At 33.2% G+C, this 13,941-nt stretch overlaps 1 protein-coding gene and 1 pseudogene across 2 annotated transcripts in view; one reads left to right on the forward strand and one right to left on the reverse strand.

Moving 5' to 3' along the window:
* LOC136972409 (histone-binding protein RBBP4-like) overlaps positions 1-8,753 on the forward strand; it is a 61,351-nt gene extending 52,598 nt beyond the window's left edge. For both annotated transcript variants that reach the window (XM_067267004.1, XM_067267005.1), the window contains 4 exons: positions 6,731-6,857; positions 6,958-7,170; positions 7,240-7,350; positions 8,087-8,753. In XM_067267004.1, coding sequence (XP_067123105.1) covers positions 6,731-6,857; positions 6,958-7,170; positions 7,240-7,350; positions 8,087-8,155 — 520 coding nt within the window. In that variant the 3' untranslated portion in view covers positions 8,156-8,753. The remainder of the gene's footprint in view (positions 1-6,730; positions 6,858-6,957; positions 7,171-7,239; positions 7,351-8,086) is intronic.
* Positions 1,162-5,359, reverse strand: LOC136972411 (chitobiosyldiphosphodolichol beta-mannosyltransferase-like; annotated as a pseudogene).
* Positions 8,754-13,941: the final 5,188 nt, after the last annotated feature.

Here is a 13,941-nt window from a genome sequence, read left to right on the forward strand (position 1 = left end):
TTGGGTGGGGGGTCACAAAATATTAACTTTATTTATATTTACTATTTGGGGGGTCACGGAGCTAAGAAGGTTGAGAATCGCTGACTATTTTTTATACCAAGCCGAGATAAAAGTTTTGCACATTGTTTACACATTTTATCCCTGGGTTATCTGTAAAGTTCATTGCACTGTTTAAGGAGATTCTACCAATAGCCCCCACTCCATCTTTAAGAAGATTGGTAATTATTGATAGGTTACCTTGTACAGTTTGAGAACAATCTGGCATTTACGTGATTCCTATCTCCTAACTTGCCCACACATCTCCCTCCCATAGTTATGTTAATGCTATTTGTAGAAAGATAAAAACTCATTTACATGAGCACCAAATCTCCATCAGCAAAGGCTTGCCGCATACAGAGCTGACAAAATGCTTCTTATACTCTGCATTGGAAAGTTGTAGATTTAAGTGTCTCTGATCCTAAACAAATTTTCATATGGGAGACATTAATGATTAAATAACTAAAACCCATCAACTAGCCCACTATATATCCACCAGACTATTAGCACAATTTACTGAGTTAACATTTTCTTTTATCTATAGAGCTTTCATGTAATTGTTTTTGTTTAATTATTTTGTGAATATTCTAACATTCATTAATGTACGATGAAACCCTCCCTTACCTAGTTGTTTGAATTAATTTATTGTCATCTGAGAATTTTGTTTAATTCAATTTACATCATTATCGTTCCAAACCAGTTTTTGATGATGGCATTATATAACTGTCAGAAACATTCTAGTTTCTTAATTTTATTAAAGTTATGGTAAAGTAATACCAAAAACAGTTATTTCTCTTAATTTTATGGAATTTGGAATGATGTCATGTCACCATCAGTGACTAATCCTACTTTGCTTAGAGCCAATGACAACCTGATAAAACAAGATGATGATGTGACAAATGAGACAATTAACACTACATTGCCAAACAACTCAGGGTGTAAATGGTCTGGGGATTAGTCTGCTGTGATAGTCATTCTAGTGTAGTATATTGTTGTTGTGTTTTTGCTTTTTGCCAGTAATTTCATTGAGTGTTTCTACTAACTTAAACTGGTTATTTATATTAGGACTTATCATACCAGTGAATATAAAAGCAAAATTTCTTTTATCAATACTTTTATCCTTTCATTATTGCATTTTCTCCTATTGGAAAAATGTTAGGGCCGTCGTGTTTCAGCAACTTTCACATCTCTGGTCCCTCTGACAGAGATTATCCCGTAATGTTTCCAGTTTGGAATGATTTCTAGGATTTTTCAGTAAATCCTGAAGTTGAAAAGCTAATTCTTTGGCATCTTTGAACATTAGTCCATTTTCTCCAACTTTCACTAATTCATCTAGGCACTTATAGCTAACAGCACAAACAGGTAATTTACATCCAAACATATCAACAATCTTCATTGGAAGATCTAAACCACTTGATGAGATATGTAAACACACACCCAGATCCGCTCTTCCTAACAATTTTGGATAATCCTCAGCTGCCAACCATGGTGTTATAATAACAACATGCTGAAAATTCTTTTTGGTAATTAGACTTAAAAACTGAAATTGAAGAGGACCCTTGCCTGTCACAATACACACAATGTTTGGTAAACTGTTACTTTGAACTGCAGCACTTTCATATTCTTGTAGTGCTTCTAGAAGAATACCAAAATCTTCATCTTCTGTCCAACTTGTACTACTGATAATAAGTGCTGGCCTATTAGATTTTTCATTCACAGTTCCATCAATAATTTCTGTAAAATTAGTTTGTTCATTTGTTGTAGTAATTCCCCATGATTTTAAGATTGGATAGTCATTCTCTAGTTTGAGCAGTAAGGAATGTTTGTCTTGTAAATTGGTTGGTTGAAACATTGGAGCTGGTCTACCTCAGCTCTTATATTCCAGTTCTGAAGCAAATCATTTTTCATAGCTTCAGTAACATAAAAATTGTATGTGGCTTTTCTTCCAAAATAAAATTCAGCCCAACAATAAATTTTTACTACAATATGATCAGGTCAATGTTTTAATCTCAATATAGTATGTCAGTGGCGTGCCGTGACATTTGATGACAGGGAAGCTGTGTTTCTGTAAGAAGCCGACTTCCAGGGGCAATCAGTTAATTGCGCGTCAGTGATGGTCTAGGGCAGTGGTTCTTAACCTTTTTATACTCGCCGCCCACCAAATATTTCATAATTTTTTTGTGACCCCCATTTTTTAATAATAATTTATATTTGATAATTTATCTATAATAAATTGATTTTTTTATTATTGCTTTATTTTTTATATAATAAATGTAAATCATAACTTTATTATTTCATTATCTATTTAAATAACATGAAAACTTCACAATTAAACATGAAAACTCATTAATTTTTAACAGAAAATAAAATAAGAAACATGTCGATAAATCGATCCAATGTCGATGCTAAAACTAAACTAAAACTAAAACGCCCACTTGTCGTAAGGATTTTGCATATCTTTTGCAAAAATATTTAAATTTTCAAAGCCTACTATTTTTCCTAATTATTTTTAAAATTCCAAGCATTAATAGTTTCTTAAAATTGCTTTGGAATAAAAGAAGTAAATACTGCGGTGTAAGTAGCATATTTACATTTATTTCTTCTGTACTAACAAAGTTGTATGTAGGAAGAAATACAAAATAAATAAATAAAAACTAAATAGGAAAACTTTATCTTTCTTATTTCACTTTTCGATACGATATTCGGATTATACATCAATTTTCTTTTTATTATATTCTGAAGGAAATTTTGCATAATTTGGCGGCCCCCGGCAAACTTCTTATGGACCCCCAGGGGCCGCGGCCCCCTGTTAAGAATCACTGGTCTAGGGTCCATTCGTATTCATTTGTTCGATAAGCCAGTAAAAACTGTAGACTTCTCTAAATGTATTTTTAATATCACAATTACATTCTGAATCGCTAGCCACGATATAAGGGCTAAAATTAAAAATAAATTATAAAAACTTACTTGGTGAAATAAAATGTGCGGTGGATATACATACCTGGTACAATGTATTGTTCGATTGTATTAAATATACTTTTAAAGAAAATTATAATTAAAATATAGCTTTGTAAAGAAACGTACATAAAAATAACATAAAATAGTCTTTACTTTTTAAATCTTAAAACAATCCACTTAGTCAAATATCTTGATACGAGTAGCTAATGGATGGAACTAGTGCCGGTCCAGGTAGGTGTGTAGTGAGCGTGTGCGTGCCAAATCCCGAGGGTGCCGATACCGGTCAATGTCAAATGCCTCTTTTGTTGCATCACTAGTATATCTCAAAGGACGCCACAGGGCTGTTGTAAATTTTAAACGTTTCTCACCGTAGCTGTAAAAATCTAACTATGTTAAACTTAATAGTCATTCGTTTTCTAACTAATTCGTTTTAATACCAGGTGTACACGGAAATCAGTTTCCCACTGTACTGAGCGAGTGATTGGTTCTGTTAAGCTTTTGTTGAAGTAAAATTCTGGCTCTTTCAACAGGGTTTTATTTATGTCCCCATTCCCTAATCTCTTAATTATTTAGTTACTTCTTAAGTAGAAATAAGTCGAAACCAGTTACTTTGTACCTGAATATCTGTAGTCTTGGGAAAACAGTGGAAAGACAAATTTTTATGACAACGGATATATAAATCGTAAATTTAAGGAAAATAAATTCTAGAGCTTTTTTTTGTACCATTGTATGTACTGTACGTTTCATTCATTAAATTTGGTTGTAAATGATGCTGCCAAAATAACAGTTAATTTTTAACACTGTACTAGAATTGTACACGTTTTTTCTGCATCCCCTTACAGATGAGACATACTAAATCGTAATATCACCGGTTTAACATCGAAATCCGTAAGTAATATAAGATGGGAGAACGGAATAAACGCAGAATAAATATATCAAATATTTTAATGGAGTTTTTTTAAACTCCTGTCAACTATACAGAACTATCATAAAAACGTGTCAGTAAACTCCTATCGGTTGGGTTGTTATAAATCTAGTCTAGGGTGGGCAACCCTTTTTATAACATGGGCCAGAATAAATTTTACGTTTTTTTCCGCGCCGTAGTAGTTAATTGACGCCTTCTTGTGACTCGTAATTTTTTTAGTCTGCAAATATGAAATAAATATATAAAAAGTTAATTACTACATTTATTTCTCTTATCGTTTTCGAAAATTACAAAGAATTGGAAAAATAACTATTAATTAGTTATTTTTCCAATTTAATAATCTATTAAAGATCTCGCGGGCCGGATAGAAACTTTTCGCCAGCCGTAGCTGGCCCGCGGGTTGCCCGCCGTTGATCTAGTCTGCTCGTGATTCACATAATCGAGCGAGGGTGGCCGAATATCTAGCAGGCGGCTAACAGCCCACAACCGCTCCGGGATATAAAGTCGCGTACTCTTTACGCGTGTGTCGCTTCTACCAGCTAAACCGTGACGTTTGTGCTATGTAAAGCGCATGCGCCAATGCCTATAATCTGGCTGCTTGGAAGTTGACAGGCAGGCGGATAACAGCCCACAACCGCTCCGGGATATAAAGCTGTACTCTTTACGAGTGTGTCGCTTCTACCAGCTAAACCGGGTGAGGTTGGTGCACTGTAAACCGCATGTGCTAATGTCTATATAATCTGGCTGATTGGAGACTGACCCGGTTTCGACATTCCTTCCGCCATTGAATTATTCGAATATACAATAGCAATCTTATCGTTTTTTTTTCACATGTAGTATAGAAATTTGTAAAAGATACATAATGCAGTTATAATAAAATATTAATTTTAATTAATGCAAAGTACGTTAAAATATGAAAATTTATATTTTATAAAATTCAAGGGAAGGTCATTGGAAGGTGGAATCGGCGCTTCCATCGCTTCCAATGACGGCACGCCACTGTAGTATGTCCATAGTTATGCCAATCAATAATCCATTTTATTTCAAAAAAGCAACAATAAAGCCAAACTACTGGTAGGGTTGGTATTGATGGAGGATTCTGAATAAAAACACATTATGGTTTTGGTAATGAAATTAGCATATTCAAAAGTACAAGGACCTGCCATAAAACTTTCAGCATATATACAAAAAACTGTGGAATGCATTGTCCAAACTTTGGAGGTTCTTTAAGGATGTGCTGATGAATATTTGAATTATTCATTACTTGCTCATGAGGAATAGAATCTCTGTAACATACAACATCAACAATGAAATTATTGTCAGCCAATGAAAGTGCATGAAACTGCATTCTTGGGCTTCTTCCAAAATCATCAAGAACAACAACACAAATCCTTTTCTTAGGAATATTTTCAGTAGACATGATTTAATCTGCTTTTGTAGAAGGGTTATGAAGGGTTTTGACCTCGTTGATTTTCCAAATTTCAACTTTGTTTTAATTCTTGTATAAACGCTACTTTCATCCAACTTTTACGTTTAAACGAAAATAAAGAGATTTAATTAAACTCTTCGTATTGATTATCGATTGAAAATATGGAGAAAGGAAATAAATTTTATAGTGATTCTATAAAAGTGCTCAATAATTACAGTATTCAAAAAATAACAGCCAAAACAAATTTTTCACGTCTCGACGCTCGCTCGCTCACCCGCCCTCTGGCGGTGTGGTTGGGCGTTCATAAAAACGAAATTTCTTAAATTTATAGTATATTTAAGTTTACAAAACAAAGAGATTTTACAATACTTAAAACTAATATGTACTAATATAATACATCCAAAATGCATTTTGACTAAAATAGTCTTTCAAATACAAATACAATTCAGTTGGTGTTTCAATTAAACTCACAAGATAAAAATACATAAAAGTTATATTAAAAGGCCGAAATAATGAAGAAGACATCGCAGTTAAGAAACCAGAGTTATATATCACAAGTGCTATACAAATAAGTTCTTATTCGTGTTTTCTATAACCAAGCCAGCCATAGAGTTAATTGATGCCTGTGAAGGATTGACTGAAACATTATACCAAATAAAAAGAAAAATAATATACACTTTTACAATCAAATCCTGGAGAAAAATCTGGGATTTGATTGTAAAAGTGCATATTATTTTTCTTTTCTATTATATCCAATTTTCAGTATATTGTTAATGAAAGCCTAGAATCTGAAGCACTCCCCTTTGTAACTGATGTGGAAAATACAGTACCTTATTTCAACAAGAAAACACTCATCCACTTACAGCAAACATCTCATGGAATGTTTGAGGTATCAACATGTTACCATGGCCTGTCATTTTCAGATTTATCCTAATAGATGATGTTTTGGACATAATCTACAGACTTGTGCATCCATGAGTACAGATAACTGAAACTCTTCTCCAATAGATTGAGAAAGCACGGCAAGCAGTAATCCAAGACACAATGAAATCGCTGCCATAACAGTGAAATGCATCTCTAAAAAAAGGAATAGCCATACTATTACAGCCATTTTTGTGCTCAATAGATAAAATTTCCAGTGCAGAAGAAACTATCATATCTTATTAACTTGCTTTACCAGTCTTGACCATAACTTTCAGGCAAATTGCATTTTCCCTTCTTGGTGTTGCAGTTTCAATTTCACTGAGTGTATTTATAATAAAATTATAGAAAAATTGTCTAAAATAATTGTTTTATGACTAATTATAACAGAATAATAATTTAAAGAATTATTATAAATAATATCTTGTAAGTTATAGATTTTTTTATGAATGCATTTTCAGATGGGATACAAGGTGTAATGTAACTAACAAACCCAGTCATATTGTAGATGCACATGCAGCAGAAGTGAACTGTTTGTCTTTTAATCCTTATAGTGAATTTATATTGGCCACAGGCTCTGCAGACAAAGTAATTCTCATTTTTTTTAACTATTTGTAAATACAATTATTTCTTTGTTTTTTATATAAATGAATATAATTTGTAGACTTAATATGACAATAATTTGTAGACTGTAGCTCTTTGGGATCTTCGTAATTTAAAGTTGAAGCTTCACTCATTTGAATCGCATAAAGATGAAATATTTCAAGTTCAGTGGTCACCACACAATGAGACAATTCTGGCTTCAAGCGGGACAGACAGGAGGCTCCACGTGTGGGATTTGAGTAAAATTGGCGAAGAGCAAACTCCCGAAGACGCAGAAGATGGGCCACCCGAACTTTTGGCAAGTTTTATTTAGTTTTTGTTTATTACAGATCTGAGTCAAATTCATCATAAGTTTCTTTATTTACAGTTTATTCATGGAGGACATACTGCTAAAATTTCTGATTTCTCTTGGAATCCTAATGAGCCGTGGGTGATATGCTCTGTATCTGAAGATAATATTTTACATGTGTGGCAAATGGTATAGCTATTATTATTATTATTATTATGTTGGGTTAAGTTAGATATACTCGGTTAACACCGGTGGCTAAGTACTATGCCGGACCAAAGTCAAGGCATAGTAACCAAAACAGAAATTAAAGAAGTGTATCAGTGTGTGTGTCTGTATTCAGGAATTTTCTCACAATATGACATGTATTCAATATAGTGGCCTTCTGTAGAGTGATGTATGTGTTTCTATTCAATTCTAATGTGCCCAGGCTTTTGTGTAGTGTGTGTGGTATGACACCTGTAGAGGAGAGAACAACAGGTACAATAAGCACCCTATCCATCCTCCACAGATGCCTTATTTCCTGGGCGAGTTCTGTGTACTTGCTAATTTTTTCAGTGCATGCGTTTTGTATATTGTGAGTGTTTGGAATGGATATGTCTATAATGTATGTGATTTTATTGTGTTTGTCAATGAGTGTGATGTCTGGTCTGTTGTGGTAAATTGTTTTATCTGTGATTATGGCTCTGTCGTAGTACATTTTGTGCGTGTTGTTTTCCAATACTGTCTGTGGAATGTATTTGTAGTATGGTTCGTGGATGTCTACTAATTTGTGTTTCTTTGCAAGCTCTTGGTGTATTATATTTGCTACTTGATTATGCCTATGTAAATAATCTGTCTGTGCCAAGATTATTATTATTATTATTATTATTATATATTGATACATTTATAGACATTACAAAATCTAAGCATTTTTTTCACATTTTAGGCTGAAAATATTTATAATGATGAAGAACCAGAAACAACAGCTACAGAATTAGAAAGTTCTGCTACATGATTTAAATTTTCAAAAAATCTTGCATTTAGCATTTTTATTCTGAATCATTTCTCAGTTGCTCAGAAGTCAGTAGAAGAGGTTACACATCAAAAGACATTAAATTTTATATTTAATTTTTTGGCATAAAACAACCAAAACATGCATTTATATAAATGATTATTTTTTCAAACAAAGATTAAAGTCATGCGCGATAAAAAGAAAATACATTCCACACGTCCATTCTTTAACAAAACTATTCTGCCTAAGGCATTTGAAAAGTTATGTATCATAAAGCTTTAAAACATTTTTTAACAACCTAATTTTTTCATTTTACAAATGGGAAAACAACCAATTTTTCCATTCTATCACACACCTGGAGAGTTTTTTGGTACAAAACATCTGGAAGATAACGATTACATGACACAAACATTTGTATTTTTGTATACCTCGTGTATGTTGGATCCATCTCTGATGCAGGCTCAACTACTATTAGGAAGAGTATTCCTTTAAAAAATTAAGAAGCTGTATCATAAATGGAGAATAGGAAGTTGTGATTTTTGAAGTAGAAAACATTTTGTGAATTTGTTGTGCAGTAAGAATAAATTTAATTTCAAAACATCGTTTTTATTCTTATTTTTAAATATAAGAGTTTTCATTTTGTTTTTTGAAGGAAATTCAAAGAAATAATATACTTGAAGCTTATATTGGCTTGCCATTAAGAAGCTAAATTTTTTTCCCTTGACTGTTATATCTAACAGGGAAAGTTGGCGATTGGTCATAAAATGACTACCAAGATTTTTACATTTTTTGGACTAGGAATCTTGAAACATCGAGAAAAACAAAAAATTTAGGGTTTTTTTTTCCTGTATATATGGATGTTTGTGGGGGAGCACAGTTTTGTTCACCCATTTTGAAGCTTAATAACTCCTGTCTTTTGTCAAAAATTTCTGAAATTTTTCAGGGAGGTTTGTATATTAGGGTATTAATGCTGTTAAATTTTGGTAAACATTGATGAGGGGTCAAAATTTACTCATTAACATTTACAATATTTTTTTTGTGTAAAACTCAGTCTCTACCCTCAAAGTTAAGCTTCTTGCCATTTTATGATTATACAAAGTTTAAATAAAATATCAAAACAGATAGTGTCACTATGATTTTAAATGATTTTAATGTTATTTATTTGATGAGATTCCAAAATAGTAACATTCATGATCACTTATAGTAACTTGATTTAATTTTCATTACTGTAATTTCATGCCTATCTGCACCACCAGTTTTGAATTTGCAATGAAAACATTGGACTTAACCAGTGCAATTTAAGATATTCAAACGTTTCTTTCTTTAGTTTTATTTACGTTAACAGTTGTAGATGTAATTATAAAACAGAATATTTGAGACAACCGCCTAAACTCTAATGTCGAAAATACAAAATGACCGTCGAACAGGAAATCATAATGGTAGGGCATTCAATGAGGTAATGGAATTTTGTTTTTGTTCATTCACTAAGCAAAGATTTATTGTACTTCCGTTTTTTGACATGAAAGTTACTCATATAAAATTTAAAATAATATAAACGTTAATATGAACGGATTTTTACGTTAATTTTAATGTTGCGGCAAGCGAATCAATCAAAATAGTTTCGATTTCAGCAATAGAATGCTGTGTAAACAGGATGAAACATTACACGGTCAGTCTACGGTTGCTGATACTGGATGTAACTGAACTCTGACCCTAGAATCTATCCCTAAAATATTGGCAAAGAAAAGCTTAAAATCTAAAGGCTTTTTAAAATTAGCATCGTTTTCGAGATGACCCCTACCAAAAAATATACACAACTCGTTGCTGGATTTTTAAAATATAAAACATTAAATTCAATATAGGATTTAAAGTTTAATTCTACTTTTTCCACCAGAGTACTAACGGTTTTCCAGTCAACGTTGCGCCTCAAAATGTCCTCCGCGGTTGCATAATTGCATACAATGAACCAGTGACTGTCGGAAAACAATTTTAAACTTCGTGCCACCCAAAAAAATTTCCACTCCTGTGTTAATGTCAACGTTCTTTTTTCTCCTATTTAGACTATAGGAAAGAATATATCCAAAGCTATCTCACCTGGAAAGAAATTTTTTAAAATACCTGTTAATTATACACGTTTTGTACGAATCGAGACACTTTATCCAAAGATTCGAAATTTGTTTTTACAGGGCCAAAATTCCTTTTTCCACAATTTGTTTTCATCTAACATGTTCAAATAAATTTGCCTTTTAAAAACTATTGTTCTTTCATTGTTGGTTCTTTATGCCTGTGGGTACTGAATCATACTCATAGTGAGTCGGGACAGGCCGTCCATAGGAAATTCTCGGGGAATTGTTTGTCCGGATTAGATCCCGAAAACAATAGACATACTGTACGCCGCCAACTTTTTCTCGTTTATTGGCCTCCTAAAATTAAGCCACGCCGATTTCGTTGTTGGGGACTAAGGAAACTGCCTTCTAAATATAAAATGTATATTTCATTATTATCTGTAATAGAGACCAAATCCTTTACAGTTAGAGTTCATGTCAGGTTTGCCTACTGGGAAAGGGAGAGTCAGTCACACACTAGTCAAGATATAGGTAGGGTGTCCATTCGTCACCGATTTCCGGGGACAGTTCCCGTTTTTTCGTATTTTTGTGATTACTGTAATATTGTGGCTGTCACAGTTTTTCCGCCAGGGACATGTTTAATGTCTTCAGCGTTTTCGGGTAATTTTTTTTAACGAAGTAACCAATTTTTTGAGGAAATGCCAAAAAAGGAGTCAAATTGTAACATGGTTTGGTTTGTACGTGGAAACGAGACACATGGGTGATCTGCGGAGGGAGATGTTCCCGGGAGGACATTCTGTGAGAAATTGGTTCATTTAGGTGTTACAAACGTGAAGGAAACCCGGAAAACTCCACGTAGCCGTTGGCGACGCGCGAACCCACGACCAGGGCCGGATTTTAGGCGATTGGTGCCAATCGGGCCCCGCGCTTGAAGGGACCCCGCATCACGTCAAAATTTATATTTTTAAAAACAGTACGTTACAAAAATAAATATCTAGGTATAATATTAAAAATAAAACAACATATTTCAATATGTAAATTAACTGTTAATTAATTTTGTTATTTAAAGTTTGAGGGGCTCCGCAAAAAAAAAAAATTCAATCGGGCCTCGCACCTATTGGATCCGGCGCTGCCCACGACAAACTACCAATGATGTTACGAAAAGATGAGTGAAATGTAATGAATGAAGCGCATATTCTTAAATATCTACGTTTTTCTACATTAGCAATGATCAGTAAAAAAATTGAAACTTATAAAAACAAATTAATTGGTTCATCTGCATCTCTGCCAATAATGGCAAAGATGCAGAATACCTTTAGCGTGAAAATTCAGCATAAAAAAGTATTACATTGTAGAATCTTAGTTTGCTACCATCTTCATTAAGTACATACAATTTATTTATTTGTTTATTTATGTTAATGTTACCATATTTATTATTTTAGTATTTAGATTTTACGTCTTAAGCTGTATTTGTTCGAATGTTCAATGTTTTTTGTTTTTTGTAAAACGTTCGGACTCAGCTTTCTACACCTGATGATGACCTGTTAAGAAACATCGACTAATGCACTGTGGCGTATTTACAAGCACTTGCATGGCGCCACAAAACTGGACTTACTCCGGTAGAATAAAAAGTTACCTAAGCCACTTGTGTATACAAACAAGTTTATCACATCAATTCTGATATTTTTGAAATTAATGACAGGGTTTTTTTTTTATATGTAAAACTCAACACCACTTCAAATTTGTGATATCAACTATAAGCTCTGCTTAACCTTATACAAAATACAATTATATATATAGTCTTCATATAAGTTAAAATGCATATTAACCAGTGGCGTAACTAGGATTCTCCGGCCCGGTGCGAAACCAGATTTGTGGGCCCCCGAAAAAAATTTTCGGTACTTTTTTCGTGATTTTGGGGCTCCCATGGGCCTATCGTTTTCCAGGGGCCCGGTGCGGACCGCACCTACCGCACCCTCTAGCTACGTCACTGATATTAACGTAAAAAAAAGTGTATGAAATGAGTTTAATAAAAATCATTTTATCTATAGTTTTAGCTTTAATTCGTATTCACGTATGAATAGAAACAAATCCAAGAAAATTTTGTAAGTGTCGGACAAAGAGCAATTCCTCATTTTTTGGTTAGTTTCTATTTCTAGACGTTATATTTTCTTGGGCTGCAACATTGTTGTATATGCCAGGTCTGTTTGTATGTTATGATAGTTGGCTAAATTATTTTGATGTTTGACAAACTTTGTTTTGTTGTCGTATTATCCGACTTTATTTAAAAAAAATTGTGTGAGGGTATTATCCTAATGTCATCACAATGAAAATTTAATGAAATGATTTTGAGTTCGTGGAGTGGACAGAAACAGCAAAAATGGCCGTTTCTATTTGTCCCATGCAACTTTTTTCAACACTAGTGGTTTAAAATTTGAAGAAATCTAAGACCTAGCTCTGAAAAATAGCTAAACTGAATTATTTGTATGCTTCTACATTGATCTTGATTTATTTTAGTGAAGACAATTCTCTTAAACTTAGCGACTCCTCTCCAGTAAAGATATGGAAAGTAAAAGGACTGCAGCAGCTGTTGCCAAAGTTTGTCAAACTGAAGAATTGGACATACGGGGCTGTTGTTAGGAAACTCTCTGCTCCCATTGCTATCTCTTCAATGTGCTTCAAAACCATATTTTCTAATGATCTCAGTGACTTAAGTATTTTTTAAAAGTTCTGTTTTCTTTCTGTAGTTTTAATGCGCGTAATGTAAGACCTATATAATTAATAAACAGCTTTTGCAAAGAATAAACATTTACTTTCAATCCTCTAGTTCTAAACTAGAAACAAACATGATTTTTAAGTCGCTGAACACCCCGACTTATGGGATGAAAAGAAACATACAGTAAAAAGAAAACGAGTAATTTGATTACTTCGTATATCACCTATTGAAGTTATTAGAGGATAAGACCAATTTTTAAGACAACTTACGAAGCCACATTATTTACATTACTGGCGTTACGTAATCATTTAAAAAGGTGTTTCTATTCACCCCATTTGAGAAAATTAGTTAAAATAATATTGCGGATATTCGTGTTAATATTTAACTAAACTTTTTTAAAAATTACAGTAGAGACTCGTAAATCAGAACCTCGGTAATCGGCACGATTTTCAGTCGGACTGCGTCGTGCTGAATCGAACGTTTTTGATAGTAAATTTACTTCTAAAGTATAATTTTCATGTTTTTATATTCTTCAATATATTTATTTTGTTTGTACAAAATGCAGAAATAATTTTTAACGATACGATAGCCTCGATTATTATTATAAAAATTTTCGTTAGGCTTAAAATCGACGAAAATTCAACACAAAGCGACACGCAACGGAGAAAAATTTGAACATCGGACAGTTTAATATATTTTTTCGTACATAATCCGTAATCGGAACAAATCCCTAATCTGAACAACCCCAGTCCCCAATTGATTCCGATTTTCGGTTCACTACTGTAATCAAATTAACTGGCAAGAGAGTGAGTTTATAAATGATTATAAAGAATTAAATACATTGAAAATTTCACGGTTTGATTTCGAAGATGCAACAACTTTCTAATTAATCGCTCAGTAATTAGAACCATATATCTAAACCAGTGGCGTAGCGAACATAACTGGCGCCCCTTTCCCCCTCCAGAAACACATATAGTTTGTCTTGGAGACCATTTGGGCGCCCCTCT

Source organism: Centruroides vittatus, unplaced genomic scaffold, assembly GCF_030686945.1.
Source record: "Centruroides vittatus isolate TY-2023 unplaced genomic scaffold, ASM3068694v2 contig_290, whole genome shotgun sequence".
NCBI classification, from domain to species: domain Eukaryota; kingdom Metazoa; phylum Arthropoda; class Arachnida; order Scorpiones; family Buthidae; genus Centruroides; species Centruroides vittatus.